Here is a 13,255-nt window from a genome sequence, read left to right as displayed (position 1 = left end):
TAGAGTTAAATGTTGAAGGCAACACAATACTCAAGGGTGATGCTGCTTATTTTATATACAATAATCTGTTATTTGGCAAAATAGTGGCATGCACTAATAGCTTCAGCTTCAAGTTCTAAGGGTATCTTATAGCAATAGTCTTAGGAATTCCTGAATATTTGTTGGTCCAGTAGGTCTGACATTTTTTAATAATTTGGTGATTTTCATTCTACATTTGTCTCCAATTCTATCCAGAACCTTCTACTGTGTCCTTAGTCAGAATGGTCGGAGGTGGTAGCTGGGCACCATCTAGTTTTTCTCAGCTCAGGTTAGAAAAGGCTGTGGTTCATATAGGCCATTAGTCCTGTGTTGTCGATGGCCACTCACAAGCTTTAAGACTCCAGATGCCATTTACCTTACTAGGATGAAAACATTATCTTTGTGAACTATGTTATGCAATTGACTAATGTCCCAAGACTGTGGTCCCAAGCCTTTTAAACCTACCCTGTGAATTGTTTGGATATGTCTCAGAAGTTTCTCCATCTAGTCTTACCCTAATTCTATAAATAGATGTTCATCTTAAATTTTAGCAGAAAGTTGTGCTATCTAGAGTTCTGTGTTCTTAGGTCTCTGAATATTTTCATGTGCAATGGTGGGGGTGGGGAATATAGCTAGGCATATTCAATTTTACACTGGTTTACATTGTTTTTTATCTGTCAGATATAAGTAGACAAATGTTTGTCTGCTGAATTTTTCCTCCATGAATAATTTTTTTGTAATCATTCAGTGTTAACAAATATTATGTTCTGTAGCCAAAAAGACCCAACCCACAGATGTTTGGAGGCTCAGCAATTACAGTTTTTCCTTGTCACATCACAGCTTCTTGATTCTCACCGCTTTTTCTGGTTATAAGACCTTTCTTTATGACCCTGTACTACTCTAGTATTTTTATTACTACTATTTTGACTTTTTATTGTGAATTGAGAGAAGGTTCACAGAGCAGATCATCTGTTTTACATTGAACAAACCATACACTCTGCTTCACTCCATGTACCAACAGTTAACAGTATTTACCTCTATTCACTTTATTGCATTCCTCCCTGTGTTTCCCGCTAACTTCATCTTTCCTCTGCTAACCTTTATCTTGTGTATTGCCTGCCCTGTCACCCATGTTAGCATGTGTCTGTCTTCTTACCCATGAATAAATTTCCCCACCCCCCACTACCTAACTTTCATAAGATTGTTTCTTTTGTCAAAAAAACCTTTTTTTAAAAAACAATGTTGGTCTCATACAATGTTTGCCCTTTTGTGATTGACTAATTTGACTCAGCATAATGTCCTCGAGGTTCAACCAGGTTGTGAGGTATTTCACACATTCAGTCTTCTTCTTCTACATTTTGTAGTATTCCGTTGTATGTAGGTACCAAAGATTGTTTAACCATTCTTCTGTAGATGGGCATTTAGGCTGTCTCCATCTTTTTTATGTATCTTGTAGGCAGCATATTGAAAGATCCTGCTTTCTTATCCATTTTGCTCTTTATGTCTCTTGAGTGGTACATTTAATCCATTTACATTCAGTATAATTATCAATAGGTATGAATTGATCATTGTTGCAATTTTTCTGTGTGTATTTTTGTGGGGCTGCTGGATTCTTTGTTCCCCATAATTTTCTATGTTGAGTTCATTTTGTTTGTGAGTTTTCTTTTCATTTTCGTTTCTGTTGTGTTAACGTTTACTAAATCTGATTTTCCTCTTTATTTTTATTTTGATGTGCAGGTGTATTGTTTTTCTTTGAAGTTTCCCTTTAATTTATTAATTTTTTCCCGGCTTAAAGCAATCTGTTTTATCATGAAATCTACTTGACTTTCTTCCCGTTTGGAGTTTCCCTCATATTGCTTTGTAGTTGACTTTATTATATATTAATATCTGTTTCCCTATTTTCAGTCTTGTAGGTTTGTTTCACTTTAAATACTTCTATATCTGGGTTGACTTCTGGGTAGTGGTGGTGGCATGAATGGTAATCTTGGGTTGTTTTCTGCTGTTGTTTCTCAGTCCAAAGAATAAACACCCTTTAGCATTTTTGGTAAAATTGGTCTGGTCATTACAAATTCCTTTAATGTCTGTTTATCGGGAAATGTTCTAATTTCACCATTGTATTTGAGGGAGAACTTTGCTGGGTATATGATTCTTGATTGGAAATTTTTTCTATAAGTCATTCATTGCCTTTGTGCCTGCCTGGTTTCTGCTGAGAAATCAGAGCTTAGTCTTATTGGTTCTCCTTTGAAGGTAACTTTTTATTTTTCCTGAGCTGCTCTCAGGATTCTTTCCTCGTCTTTGGTTTTGGAAAGTTTGATTGTGATATGTCTTGGTGATTTTCTTTTGGAATCTATCCTGTGTGCAGTTTGTTCAGCTTCTTGTATCGTATCTTTTCATCTTTCATGATGTTAGGGAAGTTTTCTTCCAACAACTCTTTGACAGTTTTCTCTATTCTGGAATTCTGATAACCTGTAAGTTATTCTTCTTCATGGTGTCCCACATAACTCTTAGTCTTTCTTTGAATTTCATTCTTTTTTTTTCATTGTTCTTCTACCTTACTAGTATTGAGAGATTTCTCTTCAAGCCCACTAATTTGGGCTTCCATTGCTTCACATCTGCTCCTTTGCCCTTTCATTGTATTGTCCATTTTTGAGATTTAATATTAATCTCTAGATTTCTAACTGTAGGTTTTGTGTTGGTTCAAAATTTGCATTTATTTTGGCTCTTTGTTCTTGTAGTGTTTTCCTGAGTTCGTCTAAGGTTTTAATTATGTTCTGATTCCTTTCCTCGATCTTTCTATAGATCCTTGAAAGTACCTAATTATCACTATTTTGAATTCTTTTTCAGTTAGTTCTGTTACCTTTTCTTCCTCAGATATGTCTCCTGAGTCCGCATCTCAGTCATTTGTTTGAGCCATTCTCTCTTGTGTCTTTGTGTGAGCTAATATTGTCTGTTGTCTCTAAGGCATTGCGGGGTTGTCATATTTGTAGAAACAGTATGCTTGTTGGACCCAGAGGGGAGAAATTTTTGTGGGGCTCCTGCAATTCAAGGAGCTCACAAGGTGGTTGTAAAAGGGATGCGGCAGCAGAGTTCCTGGCCCTAGACTGAGTTCCTGTCAACCTCAGTGTTATCTGTGTCCAGGATACTCAATCTGGAAGTAGTTTGTGGAAGCCCTTGATGGAACTGGTTTGAGTGTCTGTTAGGACCACAGGGAAGCATAAGATTCAAATACACTTTGTGTTCCAGTGTTAATCCTACAGCCCCACACCCGGAATTAGAGTACAGCAAAAGTATGCTTCAAACAAAAAATGGATGAAACGTAATTAAATTATTATTTGGCTATGTGGAAGACATCTCAGAACAGTGAGTCACCCTCATTTTATTTCCTTCCCTGAGATGTCTGAGAACTATTAGCTGCTCTTATTTCTCAGGTGTTTTACATTGGAGCATCTGTAAGATGGCCCTAGCTCTCCTTTAGGCAGGCTACTTTAGGGCCTGGAGAGCCCAGGTCATCAGAATAATTATCATAGAGACATACACAGCATTTTAGTTACCTGGCCCTTCTGTGGCTTTTAATGATGGAATGAAAATATATAGTAAGACTTATCTTGGGGGAGAGTGCTAAGAGCTTATGGAAATTATTTGAGTAGAGGTGAATTTTTAGCCCTCCTTCGAATGATATTAGAGAGAGAGACTGTAGGGAGTTGAGTCAGAGAAGTCATATTTGAGAGAGAAGAGCAGAATGTCAGTATTTTCCATTCAAAGTCTGTAGCTCTACTGCATAAAGCCATATTAGGACAATAATCAGGGCTCTTCCTAGTTGAAAACCTTAGAATCTCCTTTTCTCTTTTTAAATTGTTTTACCTTTCAATTCACCTTGACACTTGATCGCTGTGCAGACTATTCTCTGATTACATTTGGAATTTTGCTATGACATTGGCCATCTCAGAGTAGGACTAGGTGGAAGATAAATTTATCTTGGAGGACATCCAAGAGGTTGTTACTAAAGACCCCAAAGAACCTCATTAGAAAATGATTTCACTCTCAAACGGTCCCTTAGAATGGCCCCTCGAGACAATAGGATGTTTGTATAGTTAAAAAAAAAAGCGCAAAGTGTCAAAAAAATGTTACTAAGGGTCCTTACCTCACACTCTTAGTTTAAATAAATTCCAGATGAATTAACGAGTTAAGTGTAATGGTCTAATTCTATAAAAAAGATGGGGAAGGGGGAATGAAAGGTATTAATGTAATTTTGGGTAAGAAGACTTTTGTGGGTTCTGTTTTTATATGAAACCATTATTTATTTATTTTTATTACGGTTTGAGTGAAAGTTTACAGTGCAAATTGGTTCTCCATTTCAGTTCATACACATTTTGTGTTGTGACACTGATTGTAGTCCCCACAATGTAGTTTCCATTCCATTCATCCTTTTCTATCCTTTCTTGCCGTCTGAGCTTCATTGTTGTTGTTAAGTGCCGTTGAGTCGGTTCCAGCCCATAGCGACTCCGTATAGGGTTTCCAAGGAGCATCTGGTGAGCTTGAACCATCAACGATGTAGTTCAAACTGACCTTGCAGTCCAGTGCATTAACCCATAGCACCACACCAGAACTCCTTCTGAGCTTTATCCCTAAGCAAATGCTGCCCTCTTGACCTCTTATGATTGTTCTAAGAAGTGCGTACCTCCCTGGTGTTACTGCTATCATTAGGTTGTTGCTGTTGTTGTTATTAAGTGCCACCAAGTTGATTGACTCATAGTGACCCTATATAGGGTTTCCAAGGAATGAGTAGTGGGTTTGAACCAACAACCTTGCAGTTAGCAATCTGATGCTAATCCTACTTGTATATTGTTTGGCTAAAAGTTGAGCTGCAGTGATGAACTCAGCTCCAGGCTTGAAGGGTGACTACGGGCCATCTCCTCGGAGGTTCCGGCAGTCTCTGTCAGTCTGGTAGGCTTGGGTTTATTTTGCTTGTTTGTTTTATACTTTTGAGTTTCCTTTCACATTTTCTCCCACTCTCCCCACTTTGAATGTGACCCCTTCTAGAGTGATCAGTAGTGGAAGCCACCCATTTATCTAGTTCTTCGGGTCTCAGGCTGATTGAGGGTGAGGCTTGCGTGGTCCGTTAGTCTTTGGGAATATTTGCTTCCATATGTCTCTGCTTTTTCTTTATTCTTCTTTGCTTTAGATGGTGAGAGACCAATAGTTCCACCTTCCATGGCTGCTTATTAGCTTTTAAGATCCCAGGTACCACTCAACCACAATTACTTGTGGCTAAGTGCCCTCAAGTCGGTTTTGACTCATAGCAACCCTCTAAAGGATTTTGTAGGAGTGGCTGGTGGATTTGAACTGCCGACCTTGTGGTTAGCATTCCAGTGCTTATCCGACAGTGCCACAACAGAACTCTCTACAGCAGGATGTAGAAAATTCTTAGGCCAATTGACTTACAGACTGTAATCTTAAACCTCCAAGCTCAGGGACTCATCCTTCAAGGTATTTGGTTATTACTAAGTTTTCACATCTGTACCTCCTGTGCCCTGTACTATAGTGGTTGGTTATGTGCTGTGCAGTCAGTTCCGACTCATAGCGAACCTGTATAGGGTTTCTGAGACTGAATGTTTATGGGAGCAGAAAGCCTCAAGTTTCTCCTGTGAAATAGCTGGTAGTTTCAAAGTGTTGACCTTGAGGTTAGCAGCCCACCTCGTAACCACTAGGCAACCAGAGCTCCTTACTCTACTATATACAGGGATATATTTATAGCTTATACAAATACCTCTGTGGAAATATTCTCATGCCAAACCTGTTTGCCTACCCACACCTGTTCAGCTTTTCTGTCTGTCTATGTATCTATCCATTTGTAGATTTGAGACGGTTCTTTTTTAAACCCTATAAAGGAGATGAAAGACCCCCTCTAGCATATAGCTTGGGTAGAGAGTCATTGGATTCAGCCTCATTATGTTCTTCCCAATGTGTGCCCCAAAAGCAAAGGCGAAAAATTCTTCCAGAGAAATTTCTGAAGTGCCCTAAGTAAAAATCCAATATTATACCTTGACTCTTTAGTAATTTGAGTTCTTTTCTTTTTAAACTTTCAGGAACCAGAAAAGGGATACAGTTTCATTTAAAATATATATATATAAGCACTATTTTACTATACATAGTTTTGTATCTTGTGTTTTTGTGTCTTTACTTGCTATGGGCTTTCTGTGTCTTAGTGCCATCTTGTTAGAAACCTCTGAGTCATGAGAGCCAAGTGGAGGAAGAAGAAATTAATGTCAGGTTGCAACACAAAAGAAGAAAAATGAGGTAGAGGTCCAAGTAAAACACTAGCGTGTGCCCCCACAAAAACCACAGCAGCAGGAGTACAGAATGGTGGAGGCCACGGCACTGATACAAGCTGTTGACTACGTGCTCCTGTCTAGAACTTCGGGCTCAGTGGATCTAGAACTTGCATCGCCATTCGATGAACACTTTGAAGACTTGAGACCCACCTTGCTGTTCATTTTGACCCTTCGTCCTGGACCTCTGACATCCTGGACTAGTTCTGTCCTCTGTTCTCAGTTGTGGCTGAATGTAACATGTGCACAGTAAATCATCTCTTCTGTCTTAGCTGAATTAAAAAAAAAAAATACTATGGGCTCCTCTCAACATCAAAATATAAGTCTATCATTTTAAATAGCTACATGGCATTTCATTACATGGGTATGTTGTTATTAGGTGCCATCGTGTTAGTTCCAGCCCATAGCGACCGTATGTACAACCGGACTAAACACCGCCTGGTCTTACGCCATCCGCACAGTTGCTGTTTGAGTTCGCTTTTGTTCTTGTGTCAATTCATGTCATGGGGGAGGGGGTGGGAGGGTCTGCCTCTTTTTTGCTGACTCTTCACTTTACCAAGCATGTGATGTCCTTCTTCAGAGACTGGTCCCTCCTGATAGTATGTCTGAAGTATGAGAGATGAAGTCTGGCCATCCTGACCTCCAAGAAGTACTCTGGCTGCACTTCTTCCAACACAGATCTGTTTGTTCTTTTGGTAGCCCTTGACACTTTTAATATTCCCTTCCAACGTCCTAACTCAAATGCATCAGTTTTTCTATGGTCTTCCTGATTCACTGTCCAACTTTCACATGCATGTGAAGCTATACTATAACTTTTAACCCAATCCCCAATCCCTGTGTTTGGGCATGATAAGTAGTTTCCAGGTTTTCACTGTTATTACTGTATCAATCAGGGTACAGTCAGGGAAGAAAGTTTTGAATGGAGAAAGTGTAATATAAAAACTTATTTGCTATAATGGGATTAGATAAGGCAAGGTGAGCTACTGAGAAGTAAAACCAGTAACAGTTGCCCTGTGTGTGTCAGAGTAGAACTGTGTACTCTATAGGGTTTTCAGTAGCTGATATTTAGAGGTAGACCCCCAGACCTTTCTTCTGAGATATCTATACGTAAACTTGAACTTTCAACCTTTCAGTTAACCAGCCAAGCATGTTAACTGTTGGCACCACCCAGAGACTGTAGTCAGCCCCAGCATTCATGGTTGCTCTTTATAAGGGGCTGAGACAACATGCTAAAGTGATAGCCTCGCAGCCCCAAGGCTGAGACCTGGACCTTGTTTTAGAGGGCGCATCTGTGATGCCCTGGATGGTAGAGAAGTCACTATGGTGCTTTTGTCACAGGGCGAGTTGTCCAGCTGGAGACACCCTGCCACAAACTGCCCAGTGAGAGCATGTGTCCGTAGGAGTTGTGTTGGGAGAGGCTGCTGGTTACCAGGTGCTGACATTGAAGCCTACTGGGACCAGGCAGACACTGGCAGTGTCTCTCCAGCGCCCTCTGCTGACAAAGCCGACAAAGAAAAATTATGTCTAGGATCCTGATCCATTTTCACAGAGCAGTCAAAAAGGTCAAATTTAGAGCTGAGAGGCAGTAGATAGATAACCCACACAACTAATAATGTATTGGGGAAATATTGTTGTTAGGCGGTGCCATCGAGTCTGACTCAGTGATCCTATGCACAGCAGACCCAGACAGTGCCTGGTCCTGAGTCATCCTCATAATTGTTAACATTTGAACCCATTGCTCCTGCCACTGTATCAGTCCATCTCCTTACAGGCATCCCTCTTTTTCACTGACCTTTCTTCTCCCGAGACTGGCTCTTCCCAATAATATGCCCAAAGTATGAGAGACGAAGTCTTGCTCTTCCTGGCTTCTAGGGAGTATTCTGACTGTATTTCTTCCAAGACAAGTTTGTTTGTTTTTCTGGCAGTCCGTGGTACTTTTAATATTCTTCTCCAACACCATAATTCAAATGCATCAATTCTTCCACAGTCTTCCTTATTTATTGTCCAACTTCACATGCATGTGAGGTCATTAAAAATACCATGGCTTCTGTCAGGTGCACGTTAGTCCTCAAATTGGTATCTTCAGGGAATATTCTTGTATAATATCATTACAGACTGAATGTGTTACTGCCATATGTTTCTAAAAATAGAATTTATAGATAAAAAGATGGACACAGTTTGCTCTTTAGAAAGGTGTATCAATTTATCCTCCTATCAAATGGTAGGTATATAGGAGCCTCTAGCTCTTCACACTTTAGTTAATCCTGGATATTATCATTCTTTTTAATTCTTGCAAAACTAATAAGCACCCCCAAAATTATTGAGTTTATTTATACTTTTTAAAAATGAGTAGTAAGTTCGTAAGTTTTATTTTCCATTTTTTATCCTTTTATAAAATTCCTTTCTCTTTGCCCCTTTAAAAAAATTGAGATATTAAGTCTTTTTATTGATTTTTACATGCTCTTTACATATGGTGTGTCAGAAAGTTTAAATGTTTCTATAGCCAAGTCTTATACAACAAAGCTAGCTATTTGATTTAATGACTATCTGAATGATTTAAAAGGCTACTTTTAGCATGTATTGAATTATGCGATAAGTCTAGACATATTATTTGACATTAAATCATTAAATTGTCTTTTCCGTTAGTTGATTGTTTTGTTTTTTTCTTCTTTCAGAACAGGATGCAGGCCTTGATGCCCTTTCCTCCATCATAAGTCGCCAAAAACAAATGGGGCAGGAAATTGGGAATGAATTGGATGAACAAAATGGTAAGGACAAGTCTGAGATGGACAAATAGGCCACTTAGTATATAATGCTATGAAACATGGAGAGTTGTTTACATCAATGGAGCGTTATAGCTTCAGATAATTGAAGGTGGGCTGTGACAGATTTAGATTGTAGTTATTAAATACCACATAATGAAAATTTGATTGAAATTTCTAGTTCTCAGTAGCTTTGAAAAATACGTCACTTTATGTCCCATTTATCCCAGGAGCTTTACTTTTATTCAGGAATCCTATGACATTGTTCAGTGCTTTGCCCATGCTGAGGCTATGTGTATTTCATATTATCAATACACCCAGTGGATTTGGCTCCTCCGTCATCAGCACCAGGCAGCTGGGAGGCGCGGAGTGTTTGAACACGATCAGGGTTTGATGTGACAGATCTGGTTGGAGAACGAATAATTCCCAAACACAAGTGGAATGGATTGGGAGAGAAAGAGCTGTAAGTCAGGGAGACGGTCTGCAAGGCTCTTGAACTGGAAGTGTGCAGTGTGATGTGTCGAGAGCCTGAGCGAGAGTTAATGTAGCAGGGATGGAGAGGAAAGAATGGATACAAGGGACTGGTGATAATTCAACTGTTAGGATGTAGTCAGAGGAATATAAGGGTCATAAGTCCAGTGTGGGGTGTGTCTCATTAGAGGTGCAGTGAGAGATCCAAGTGGAGCTCTGAAACAGGCAGTGTGAGATTCATTACCAGAGCTCAGAGAGAGGACAGGGCCAAAGGAAATAGATGTGAGGAGCTTTAGCACAAACATTGTGTGTGAACCAGTTAGAATAGCGGGGTTTTAGTGAAACCAGCATTGATTGAAAGCCTAGTAGGTTACCAGTTGGACTGCAAGCCATTAGGTCAGTAGTTGGAATCTACCAGACATTCTGAGGGAGAAAGATGAGGCTTTCTGCTCGTAAAGATTTACCATCTTGGAAACGAAATAGGGGGTCGTTAAGCGTCAGAACGGACTTAATGTCACACCACCACTTTGTGCTCAGAAGCACTTCCCTGTAAATCATTTTTGAAAATCTATACAAGAGAATCACGAAAGACACGTTATTCCATTTGTTAGAGAAGCTGAGGAATTTGTCCAGTGTTCCATCCCTTAAACGTATCAGACTAAAATTCAGACTTGGGTGTTTTGAGTCTATACTCTGTGACTGTTCTTTTGAGTATGTTAATGTCCCTGTAAGGACAATAACGGAGAGAGAGGAAATAAACGGCCCCAAGACTGGAGCTTTTGGTGCCAGTACCTGGGGTGGCTCATGATGGACCGGCTTCATCAATGTGTAAATGTTGATGGAAGCCTTGAGAATGGATGGATACTGGCCCCGAAGGGAAGACCGTTACTTGGTGAAATCATACAAGTGCTGGAGTTATTTTGTTGTTGTTGTTGTTGTTGTTGTTGTTAGGATACCTAGGGAGAGGGAGCTCCTTTTCTCTCATTTCATTTATCATCATAAATAAGCAGATGGCTAAATCGAACCAAGAAACCTTCTCTCTTCAGAGTCTGGATTGTGGTTTTTTGAAAGTTTAAGCACAGGATGGAGAGCAGTTGAATGGTTTTTATGTGAATGCGGAATCCTGGTGTGGCGCTGTGGGTTAATGCGCTGGACTGCAAGGTTGGTCAGTAGGTTGGCGGTTCAAGCTCACCAGCCACTCCTCAGAAACCTTATACAGGGTCGCTGTGAGTCAGAATCGACTCAGTGGTACTTAGCAACAATACTGTGAATGTGGACTCCTGGTCTGGTGCTGTAGGATCAGCAGTGGACTTTGAACTACAAGGTCAGCAGTTCAAACCCACCAGCTGCACCTTTGAAACCCTATACAGGATTGCTATGAGTCAGAACCGAGGCGACGACACTTACCAGCAGCAAACAGCATATAATTATATTATCGTATAATTCCTTTGGGGTCAGTTCTTTCCTTGAAAGGCAATGTTGGCAAGAAAATAAGCTCCGTAGAAAATCTGTATAATTGTTCTTTATCCCAAGAAGATTTAGCATATTCAGTGAGTCATATTAGAAAGAACTCTAGTCACTGAACTAGTGTTGAGTTTAGATACTTCTCTGTGTAGTTACCTAGGACTGCTGCTTTTGTAAGTACACTGGAGTTGGTTCTGACTCATAGTGACCCTGTATAGAGTTTCTGAAGAGCATCTGATAGGTTTGAACTGCAGACCTTGCAGTTAGCAGTCCAGTGCTTATGCTATAGCACCACACCAGGACGCCTACTATGGATAGATGATGTAAAACTGATGGCACATAGTTTGTGGGGGTGACTTCCCAGATGAAATCACCATATGTTATTCCAGAATCGGAAATACCATCATTAAACACACTCAGACCCACAGCTGCCAAACTGCTTCCCACTCATAGCCAGCTTAGAAGACAAGAGCAGAACTGCCCCCTAACTCCCAAGGCTGGAAATGGTTACAGAAGCAGGCTGCCACATCGTTCACCCATGTAGCAGCGTGTGGGGCAATGACCTTTCCCCGGGCAGCCGAGCACTTAACCACCGTGCCACCAGGGCTCCCTGGACCGTTCACCAGCAGTCCTTAATCTTGTGTTTCCTCTAGTTCAGTGGTTAGCACACTTTGTTGCACATTAGCATCGTCTGGGGAGCCTTTCAGACTCCCCAAGCCCAGGCCACACCTGCTGTAACAAATGACCATAAATTTAGCGGTTGAAGAGAACACACATCTATTGTTTTATAGTTCTGTGGGTCAGGAGTCTGAGACGTGGATCTCAAGGGCCTAAAATCAAGCTGTGGGCAGGGTTGCATTCCTTTCTGGAGACTCCAGGGGAAAATTCATTTCCTTTCCTTCTAGAAAGGACCACCCACATTCCTTGGCTCATGTCATTTCTACTAGGAGGAGAGTAATTCCTGGTGCCCTTCTTCCATCTTCAAAGCCAACAACAGAGTGGAGTCTTTCTCACAACCTGTCACTTTGACCTCTAAATTCTGCTTTCCTCGTCTCCTTTGAAGGACTTTTGGGATTGCATTGGGTCCACCCAGATCATCCTGATATGATGCTGTAGGATGAGCACTGGACAGTTCAAACCCACCAGCCGTTCCTTGGAAACCCTGTACAGGGTGTTGGAATTAGGATATGTACATTTTTGTTGTTATTAGCTGATGCCCAGTCACTCTCAACACTTGGGAACCCCATGCACAATGAAATAACCTGCCTCCAGGCTCTGTGCTGTTGCCATAGGACCATTATGCTCCATAGGGATTTTATTGGCTGATTTTCAGTAGCTCCCCAGCCTTTCATCCGCCCACAAGCTCCCCTGAAACCTGCTCAGCATCATCGCAACCTGCAGCCCTGCACTGACAGCTGAGCGGTGGCTGTGAACAAGGTGCGTTGGCCAGGAACCAAACCCAGGTCTCCCTCAGGGAAGGCAAGGTATACAGTGTACCGCCACCCTCACAGGGATTTCCCGTCCCATCCCACGTACTCCTCCAGGCCTCCCCCTTTCTCATCTCCATTCTAGACCTGGAGGGATGCAGTGTACAAATGTGAGGTGTTTTCTCACGAGGTGCCTTAGATAAGCTGGGTTTTCTCTGTGGTGGCCTCCCAGCAAGATCCCAGTTAGGATAGTGGTTTTCCAATGTGCACGGCTGCTCCTCAGAAATAGGGCAGAGTCAGCCATTTTGTTTCTTAATGACCGAGAGACTCTCTGAGGATAGACTGATGATAGCCCTGCCAAGACCACAGTAAACTTTGTTTGTTTAGTTAAAGTGGGAAAAAGGCCATTGTGTCTATGGGTGATCACATGAGGGTTGGAGGCCTCTCTGGAGTGTTACTCTGAGGCAATTATGTAAGGAAGAGTCAAGAACTCAGGAGAAGGATGCTGCTTCTGTTGTAACTATCACTGTGTGAGGTCCCCCAGTGGCGTGGTGTGTTAAGAATTGGGCTGCTAACCACAACATCAGCGGTTCAAATCCACCAGCCTCGCCATGGGAGAAAAATGAGACTTTCTACTCCCGTAAAGATTTTGCAGCCTTGGAACCTCTACAAAGTAGTTATATCCCTCCCTATAAGGTTCCTAGGAGCCAGAATTGACTCAATGGCACTGGGTTTGGGTATCACTGTGTGACTTAGTGACCTACTGAAACATTGTTTGTTTTTC

At 41.2% G+C, this 13,255-nt stretch overlaps 1 protein-coding gene across 1 annotated transcript in view; it reads left to right on the top strand.

Moving 5' to 3' along the window:
* The window catches only part of STX8 (syntaxin 8), a 246,211-nt gene that overhangs the window by 75,373 nt on the left and 157,583 nt on the right, over positions 1-13,255 (top strand). Inside the window, exon 6 of the mRNA XM_006863506.1 lies at positions 9,023-9,115. Coding sequence (XP_006863568.1) covers positions 9,023-9,115 — 93 coding nt within the window. The remainder of the gene's footprint in view (positions 1-9,022; positions 9,116-13,255) is intronic.

This window comes from Chrysochloris asiatica, unplaced genomic scaffold, assembly GCF_000296735.1.
Source record: "Chrysochloris asiatica unplaced genomic scaffold, ChrAsi1.0 scaffold00054, whole genome shotgun sequence".
NCBI lineage: Eukaryota > Metazoa > Chordata > Mammalia > Afrosoricida > Chrysochloridae > Chrysochloris > Chrysochloris asiatica.
Note: the sequence above shows the minus strand (reverse complement) of the source record. Positions and strands in the feature narration are given on the sequence as shown.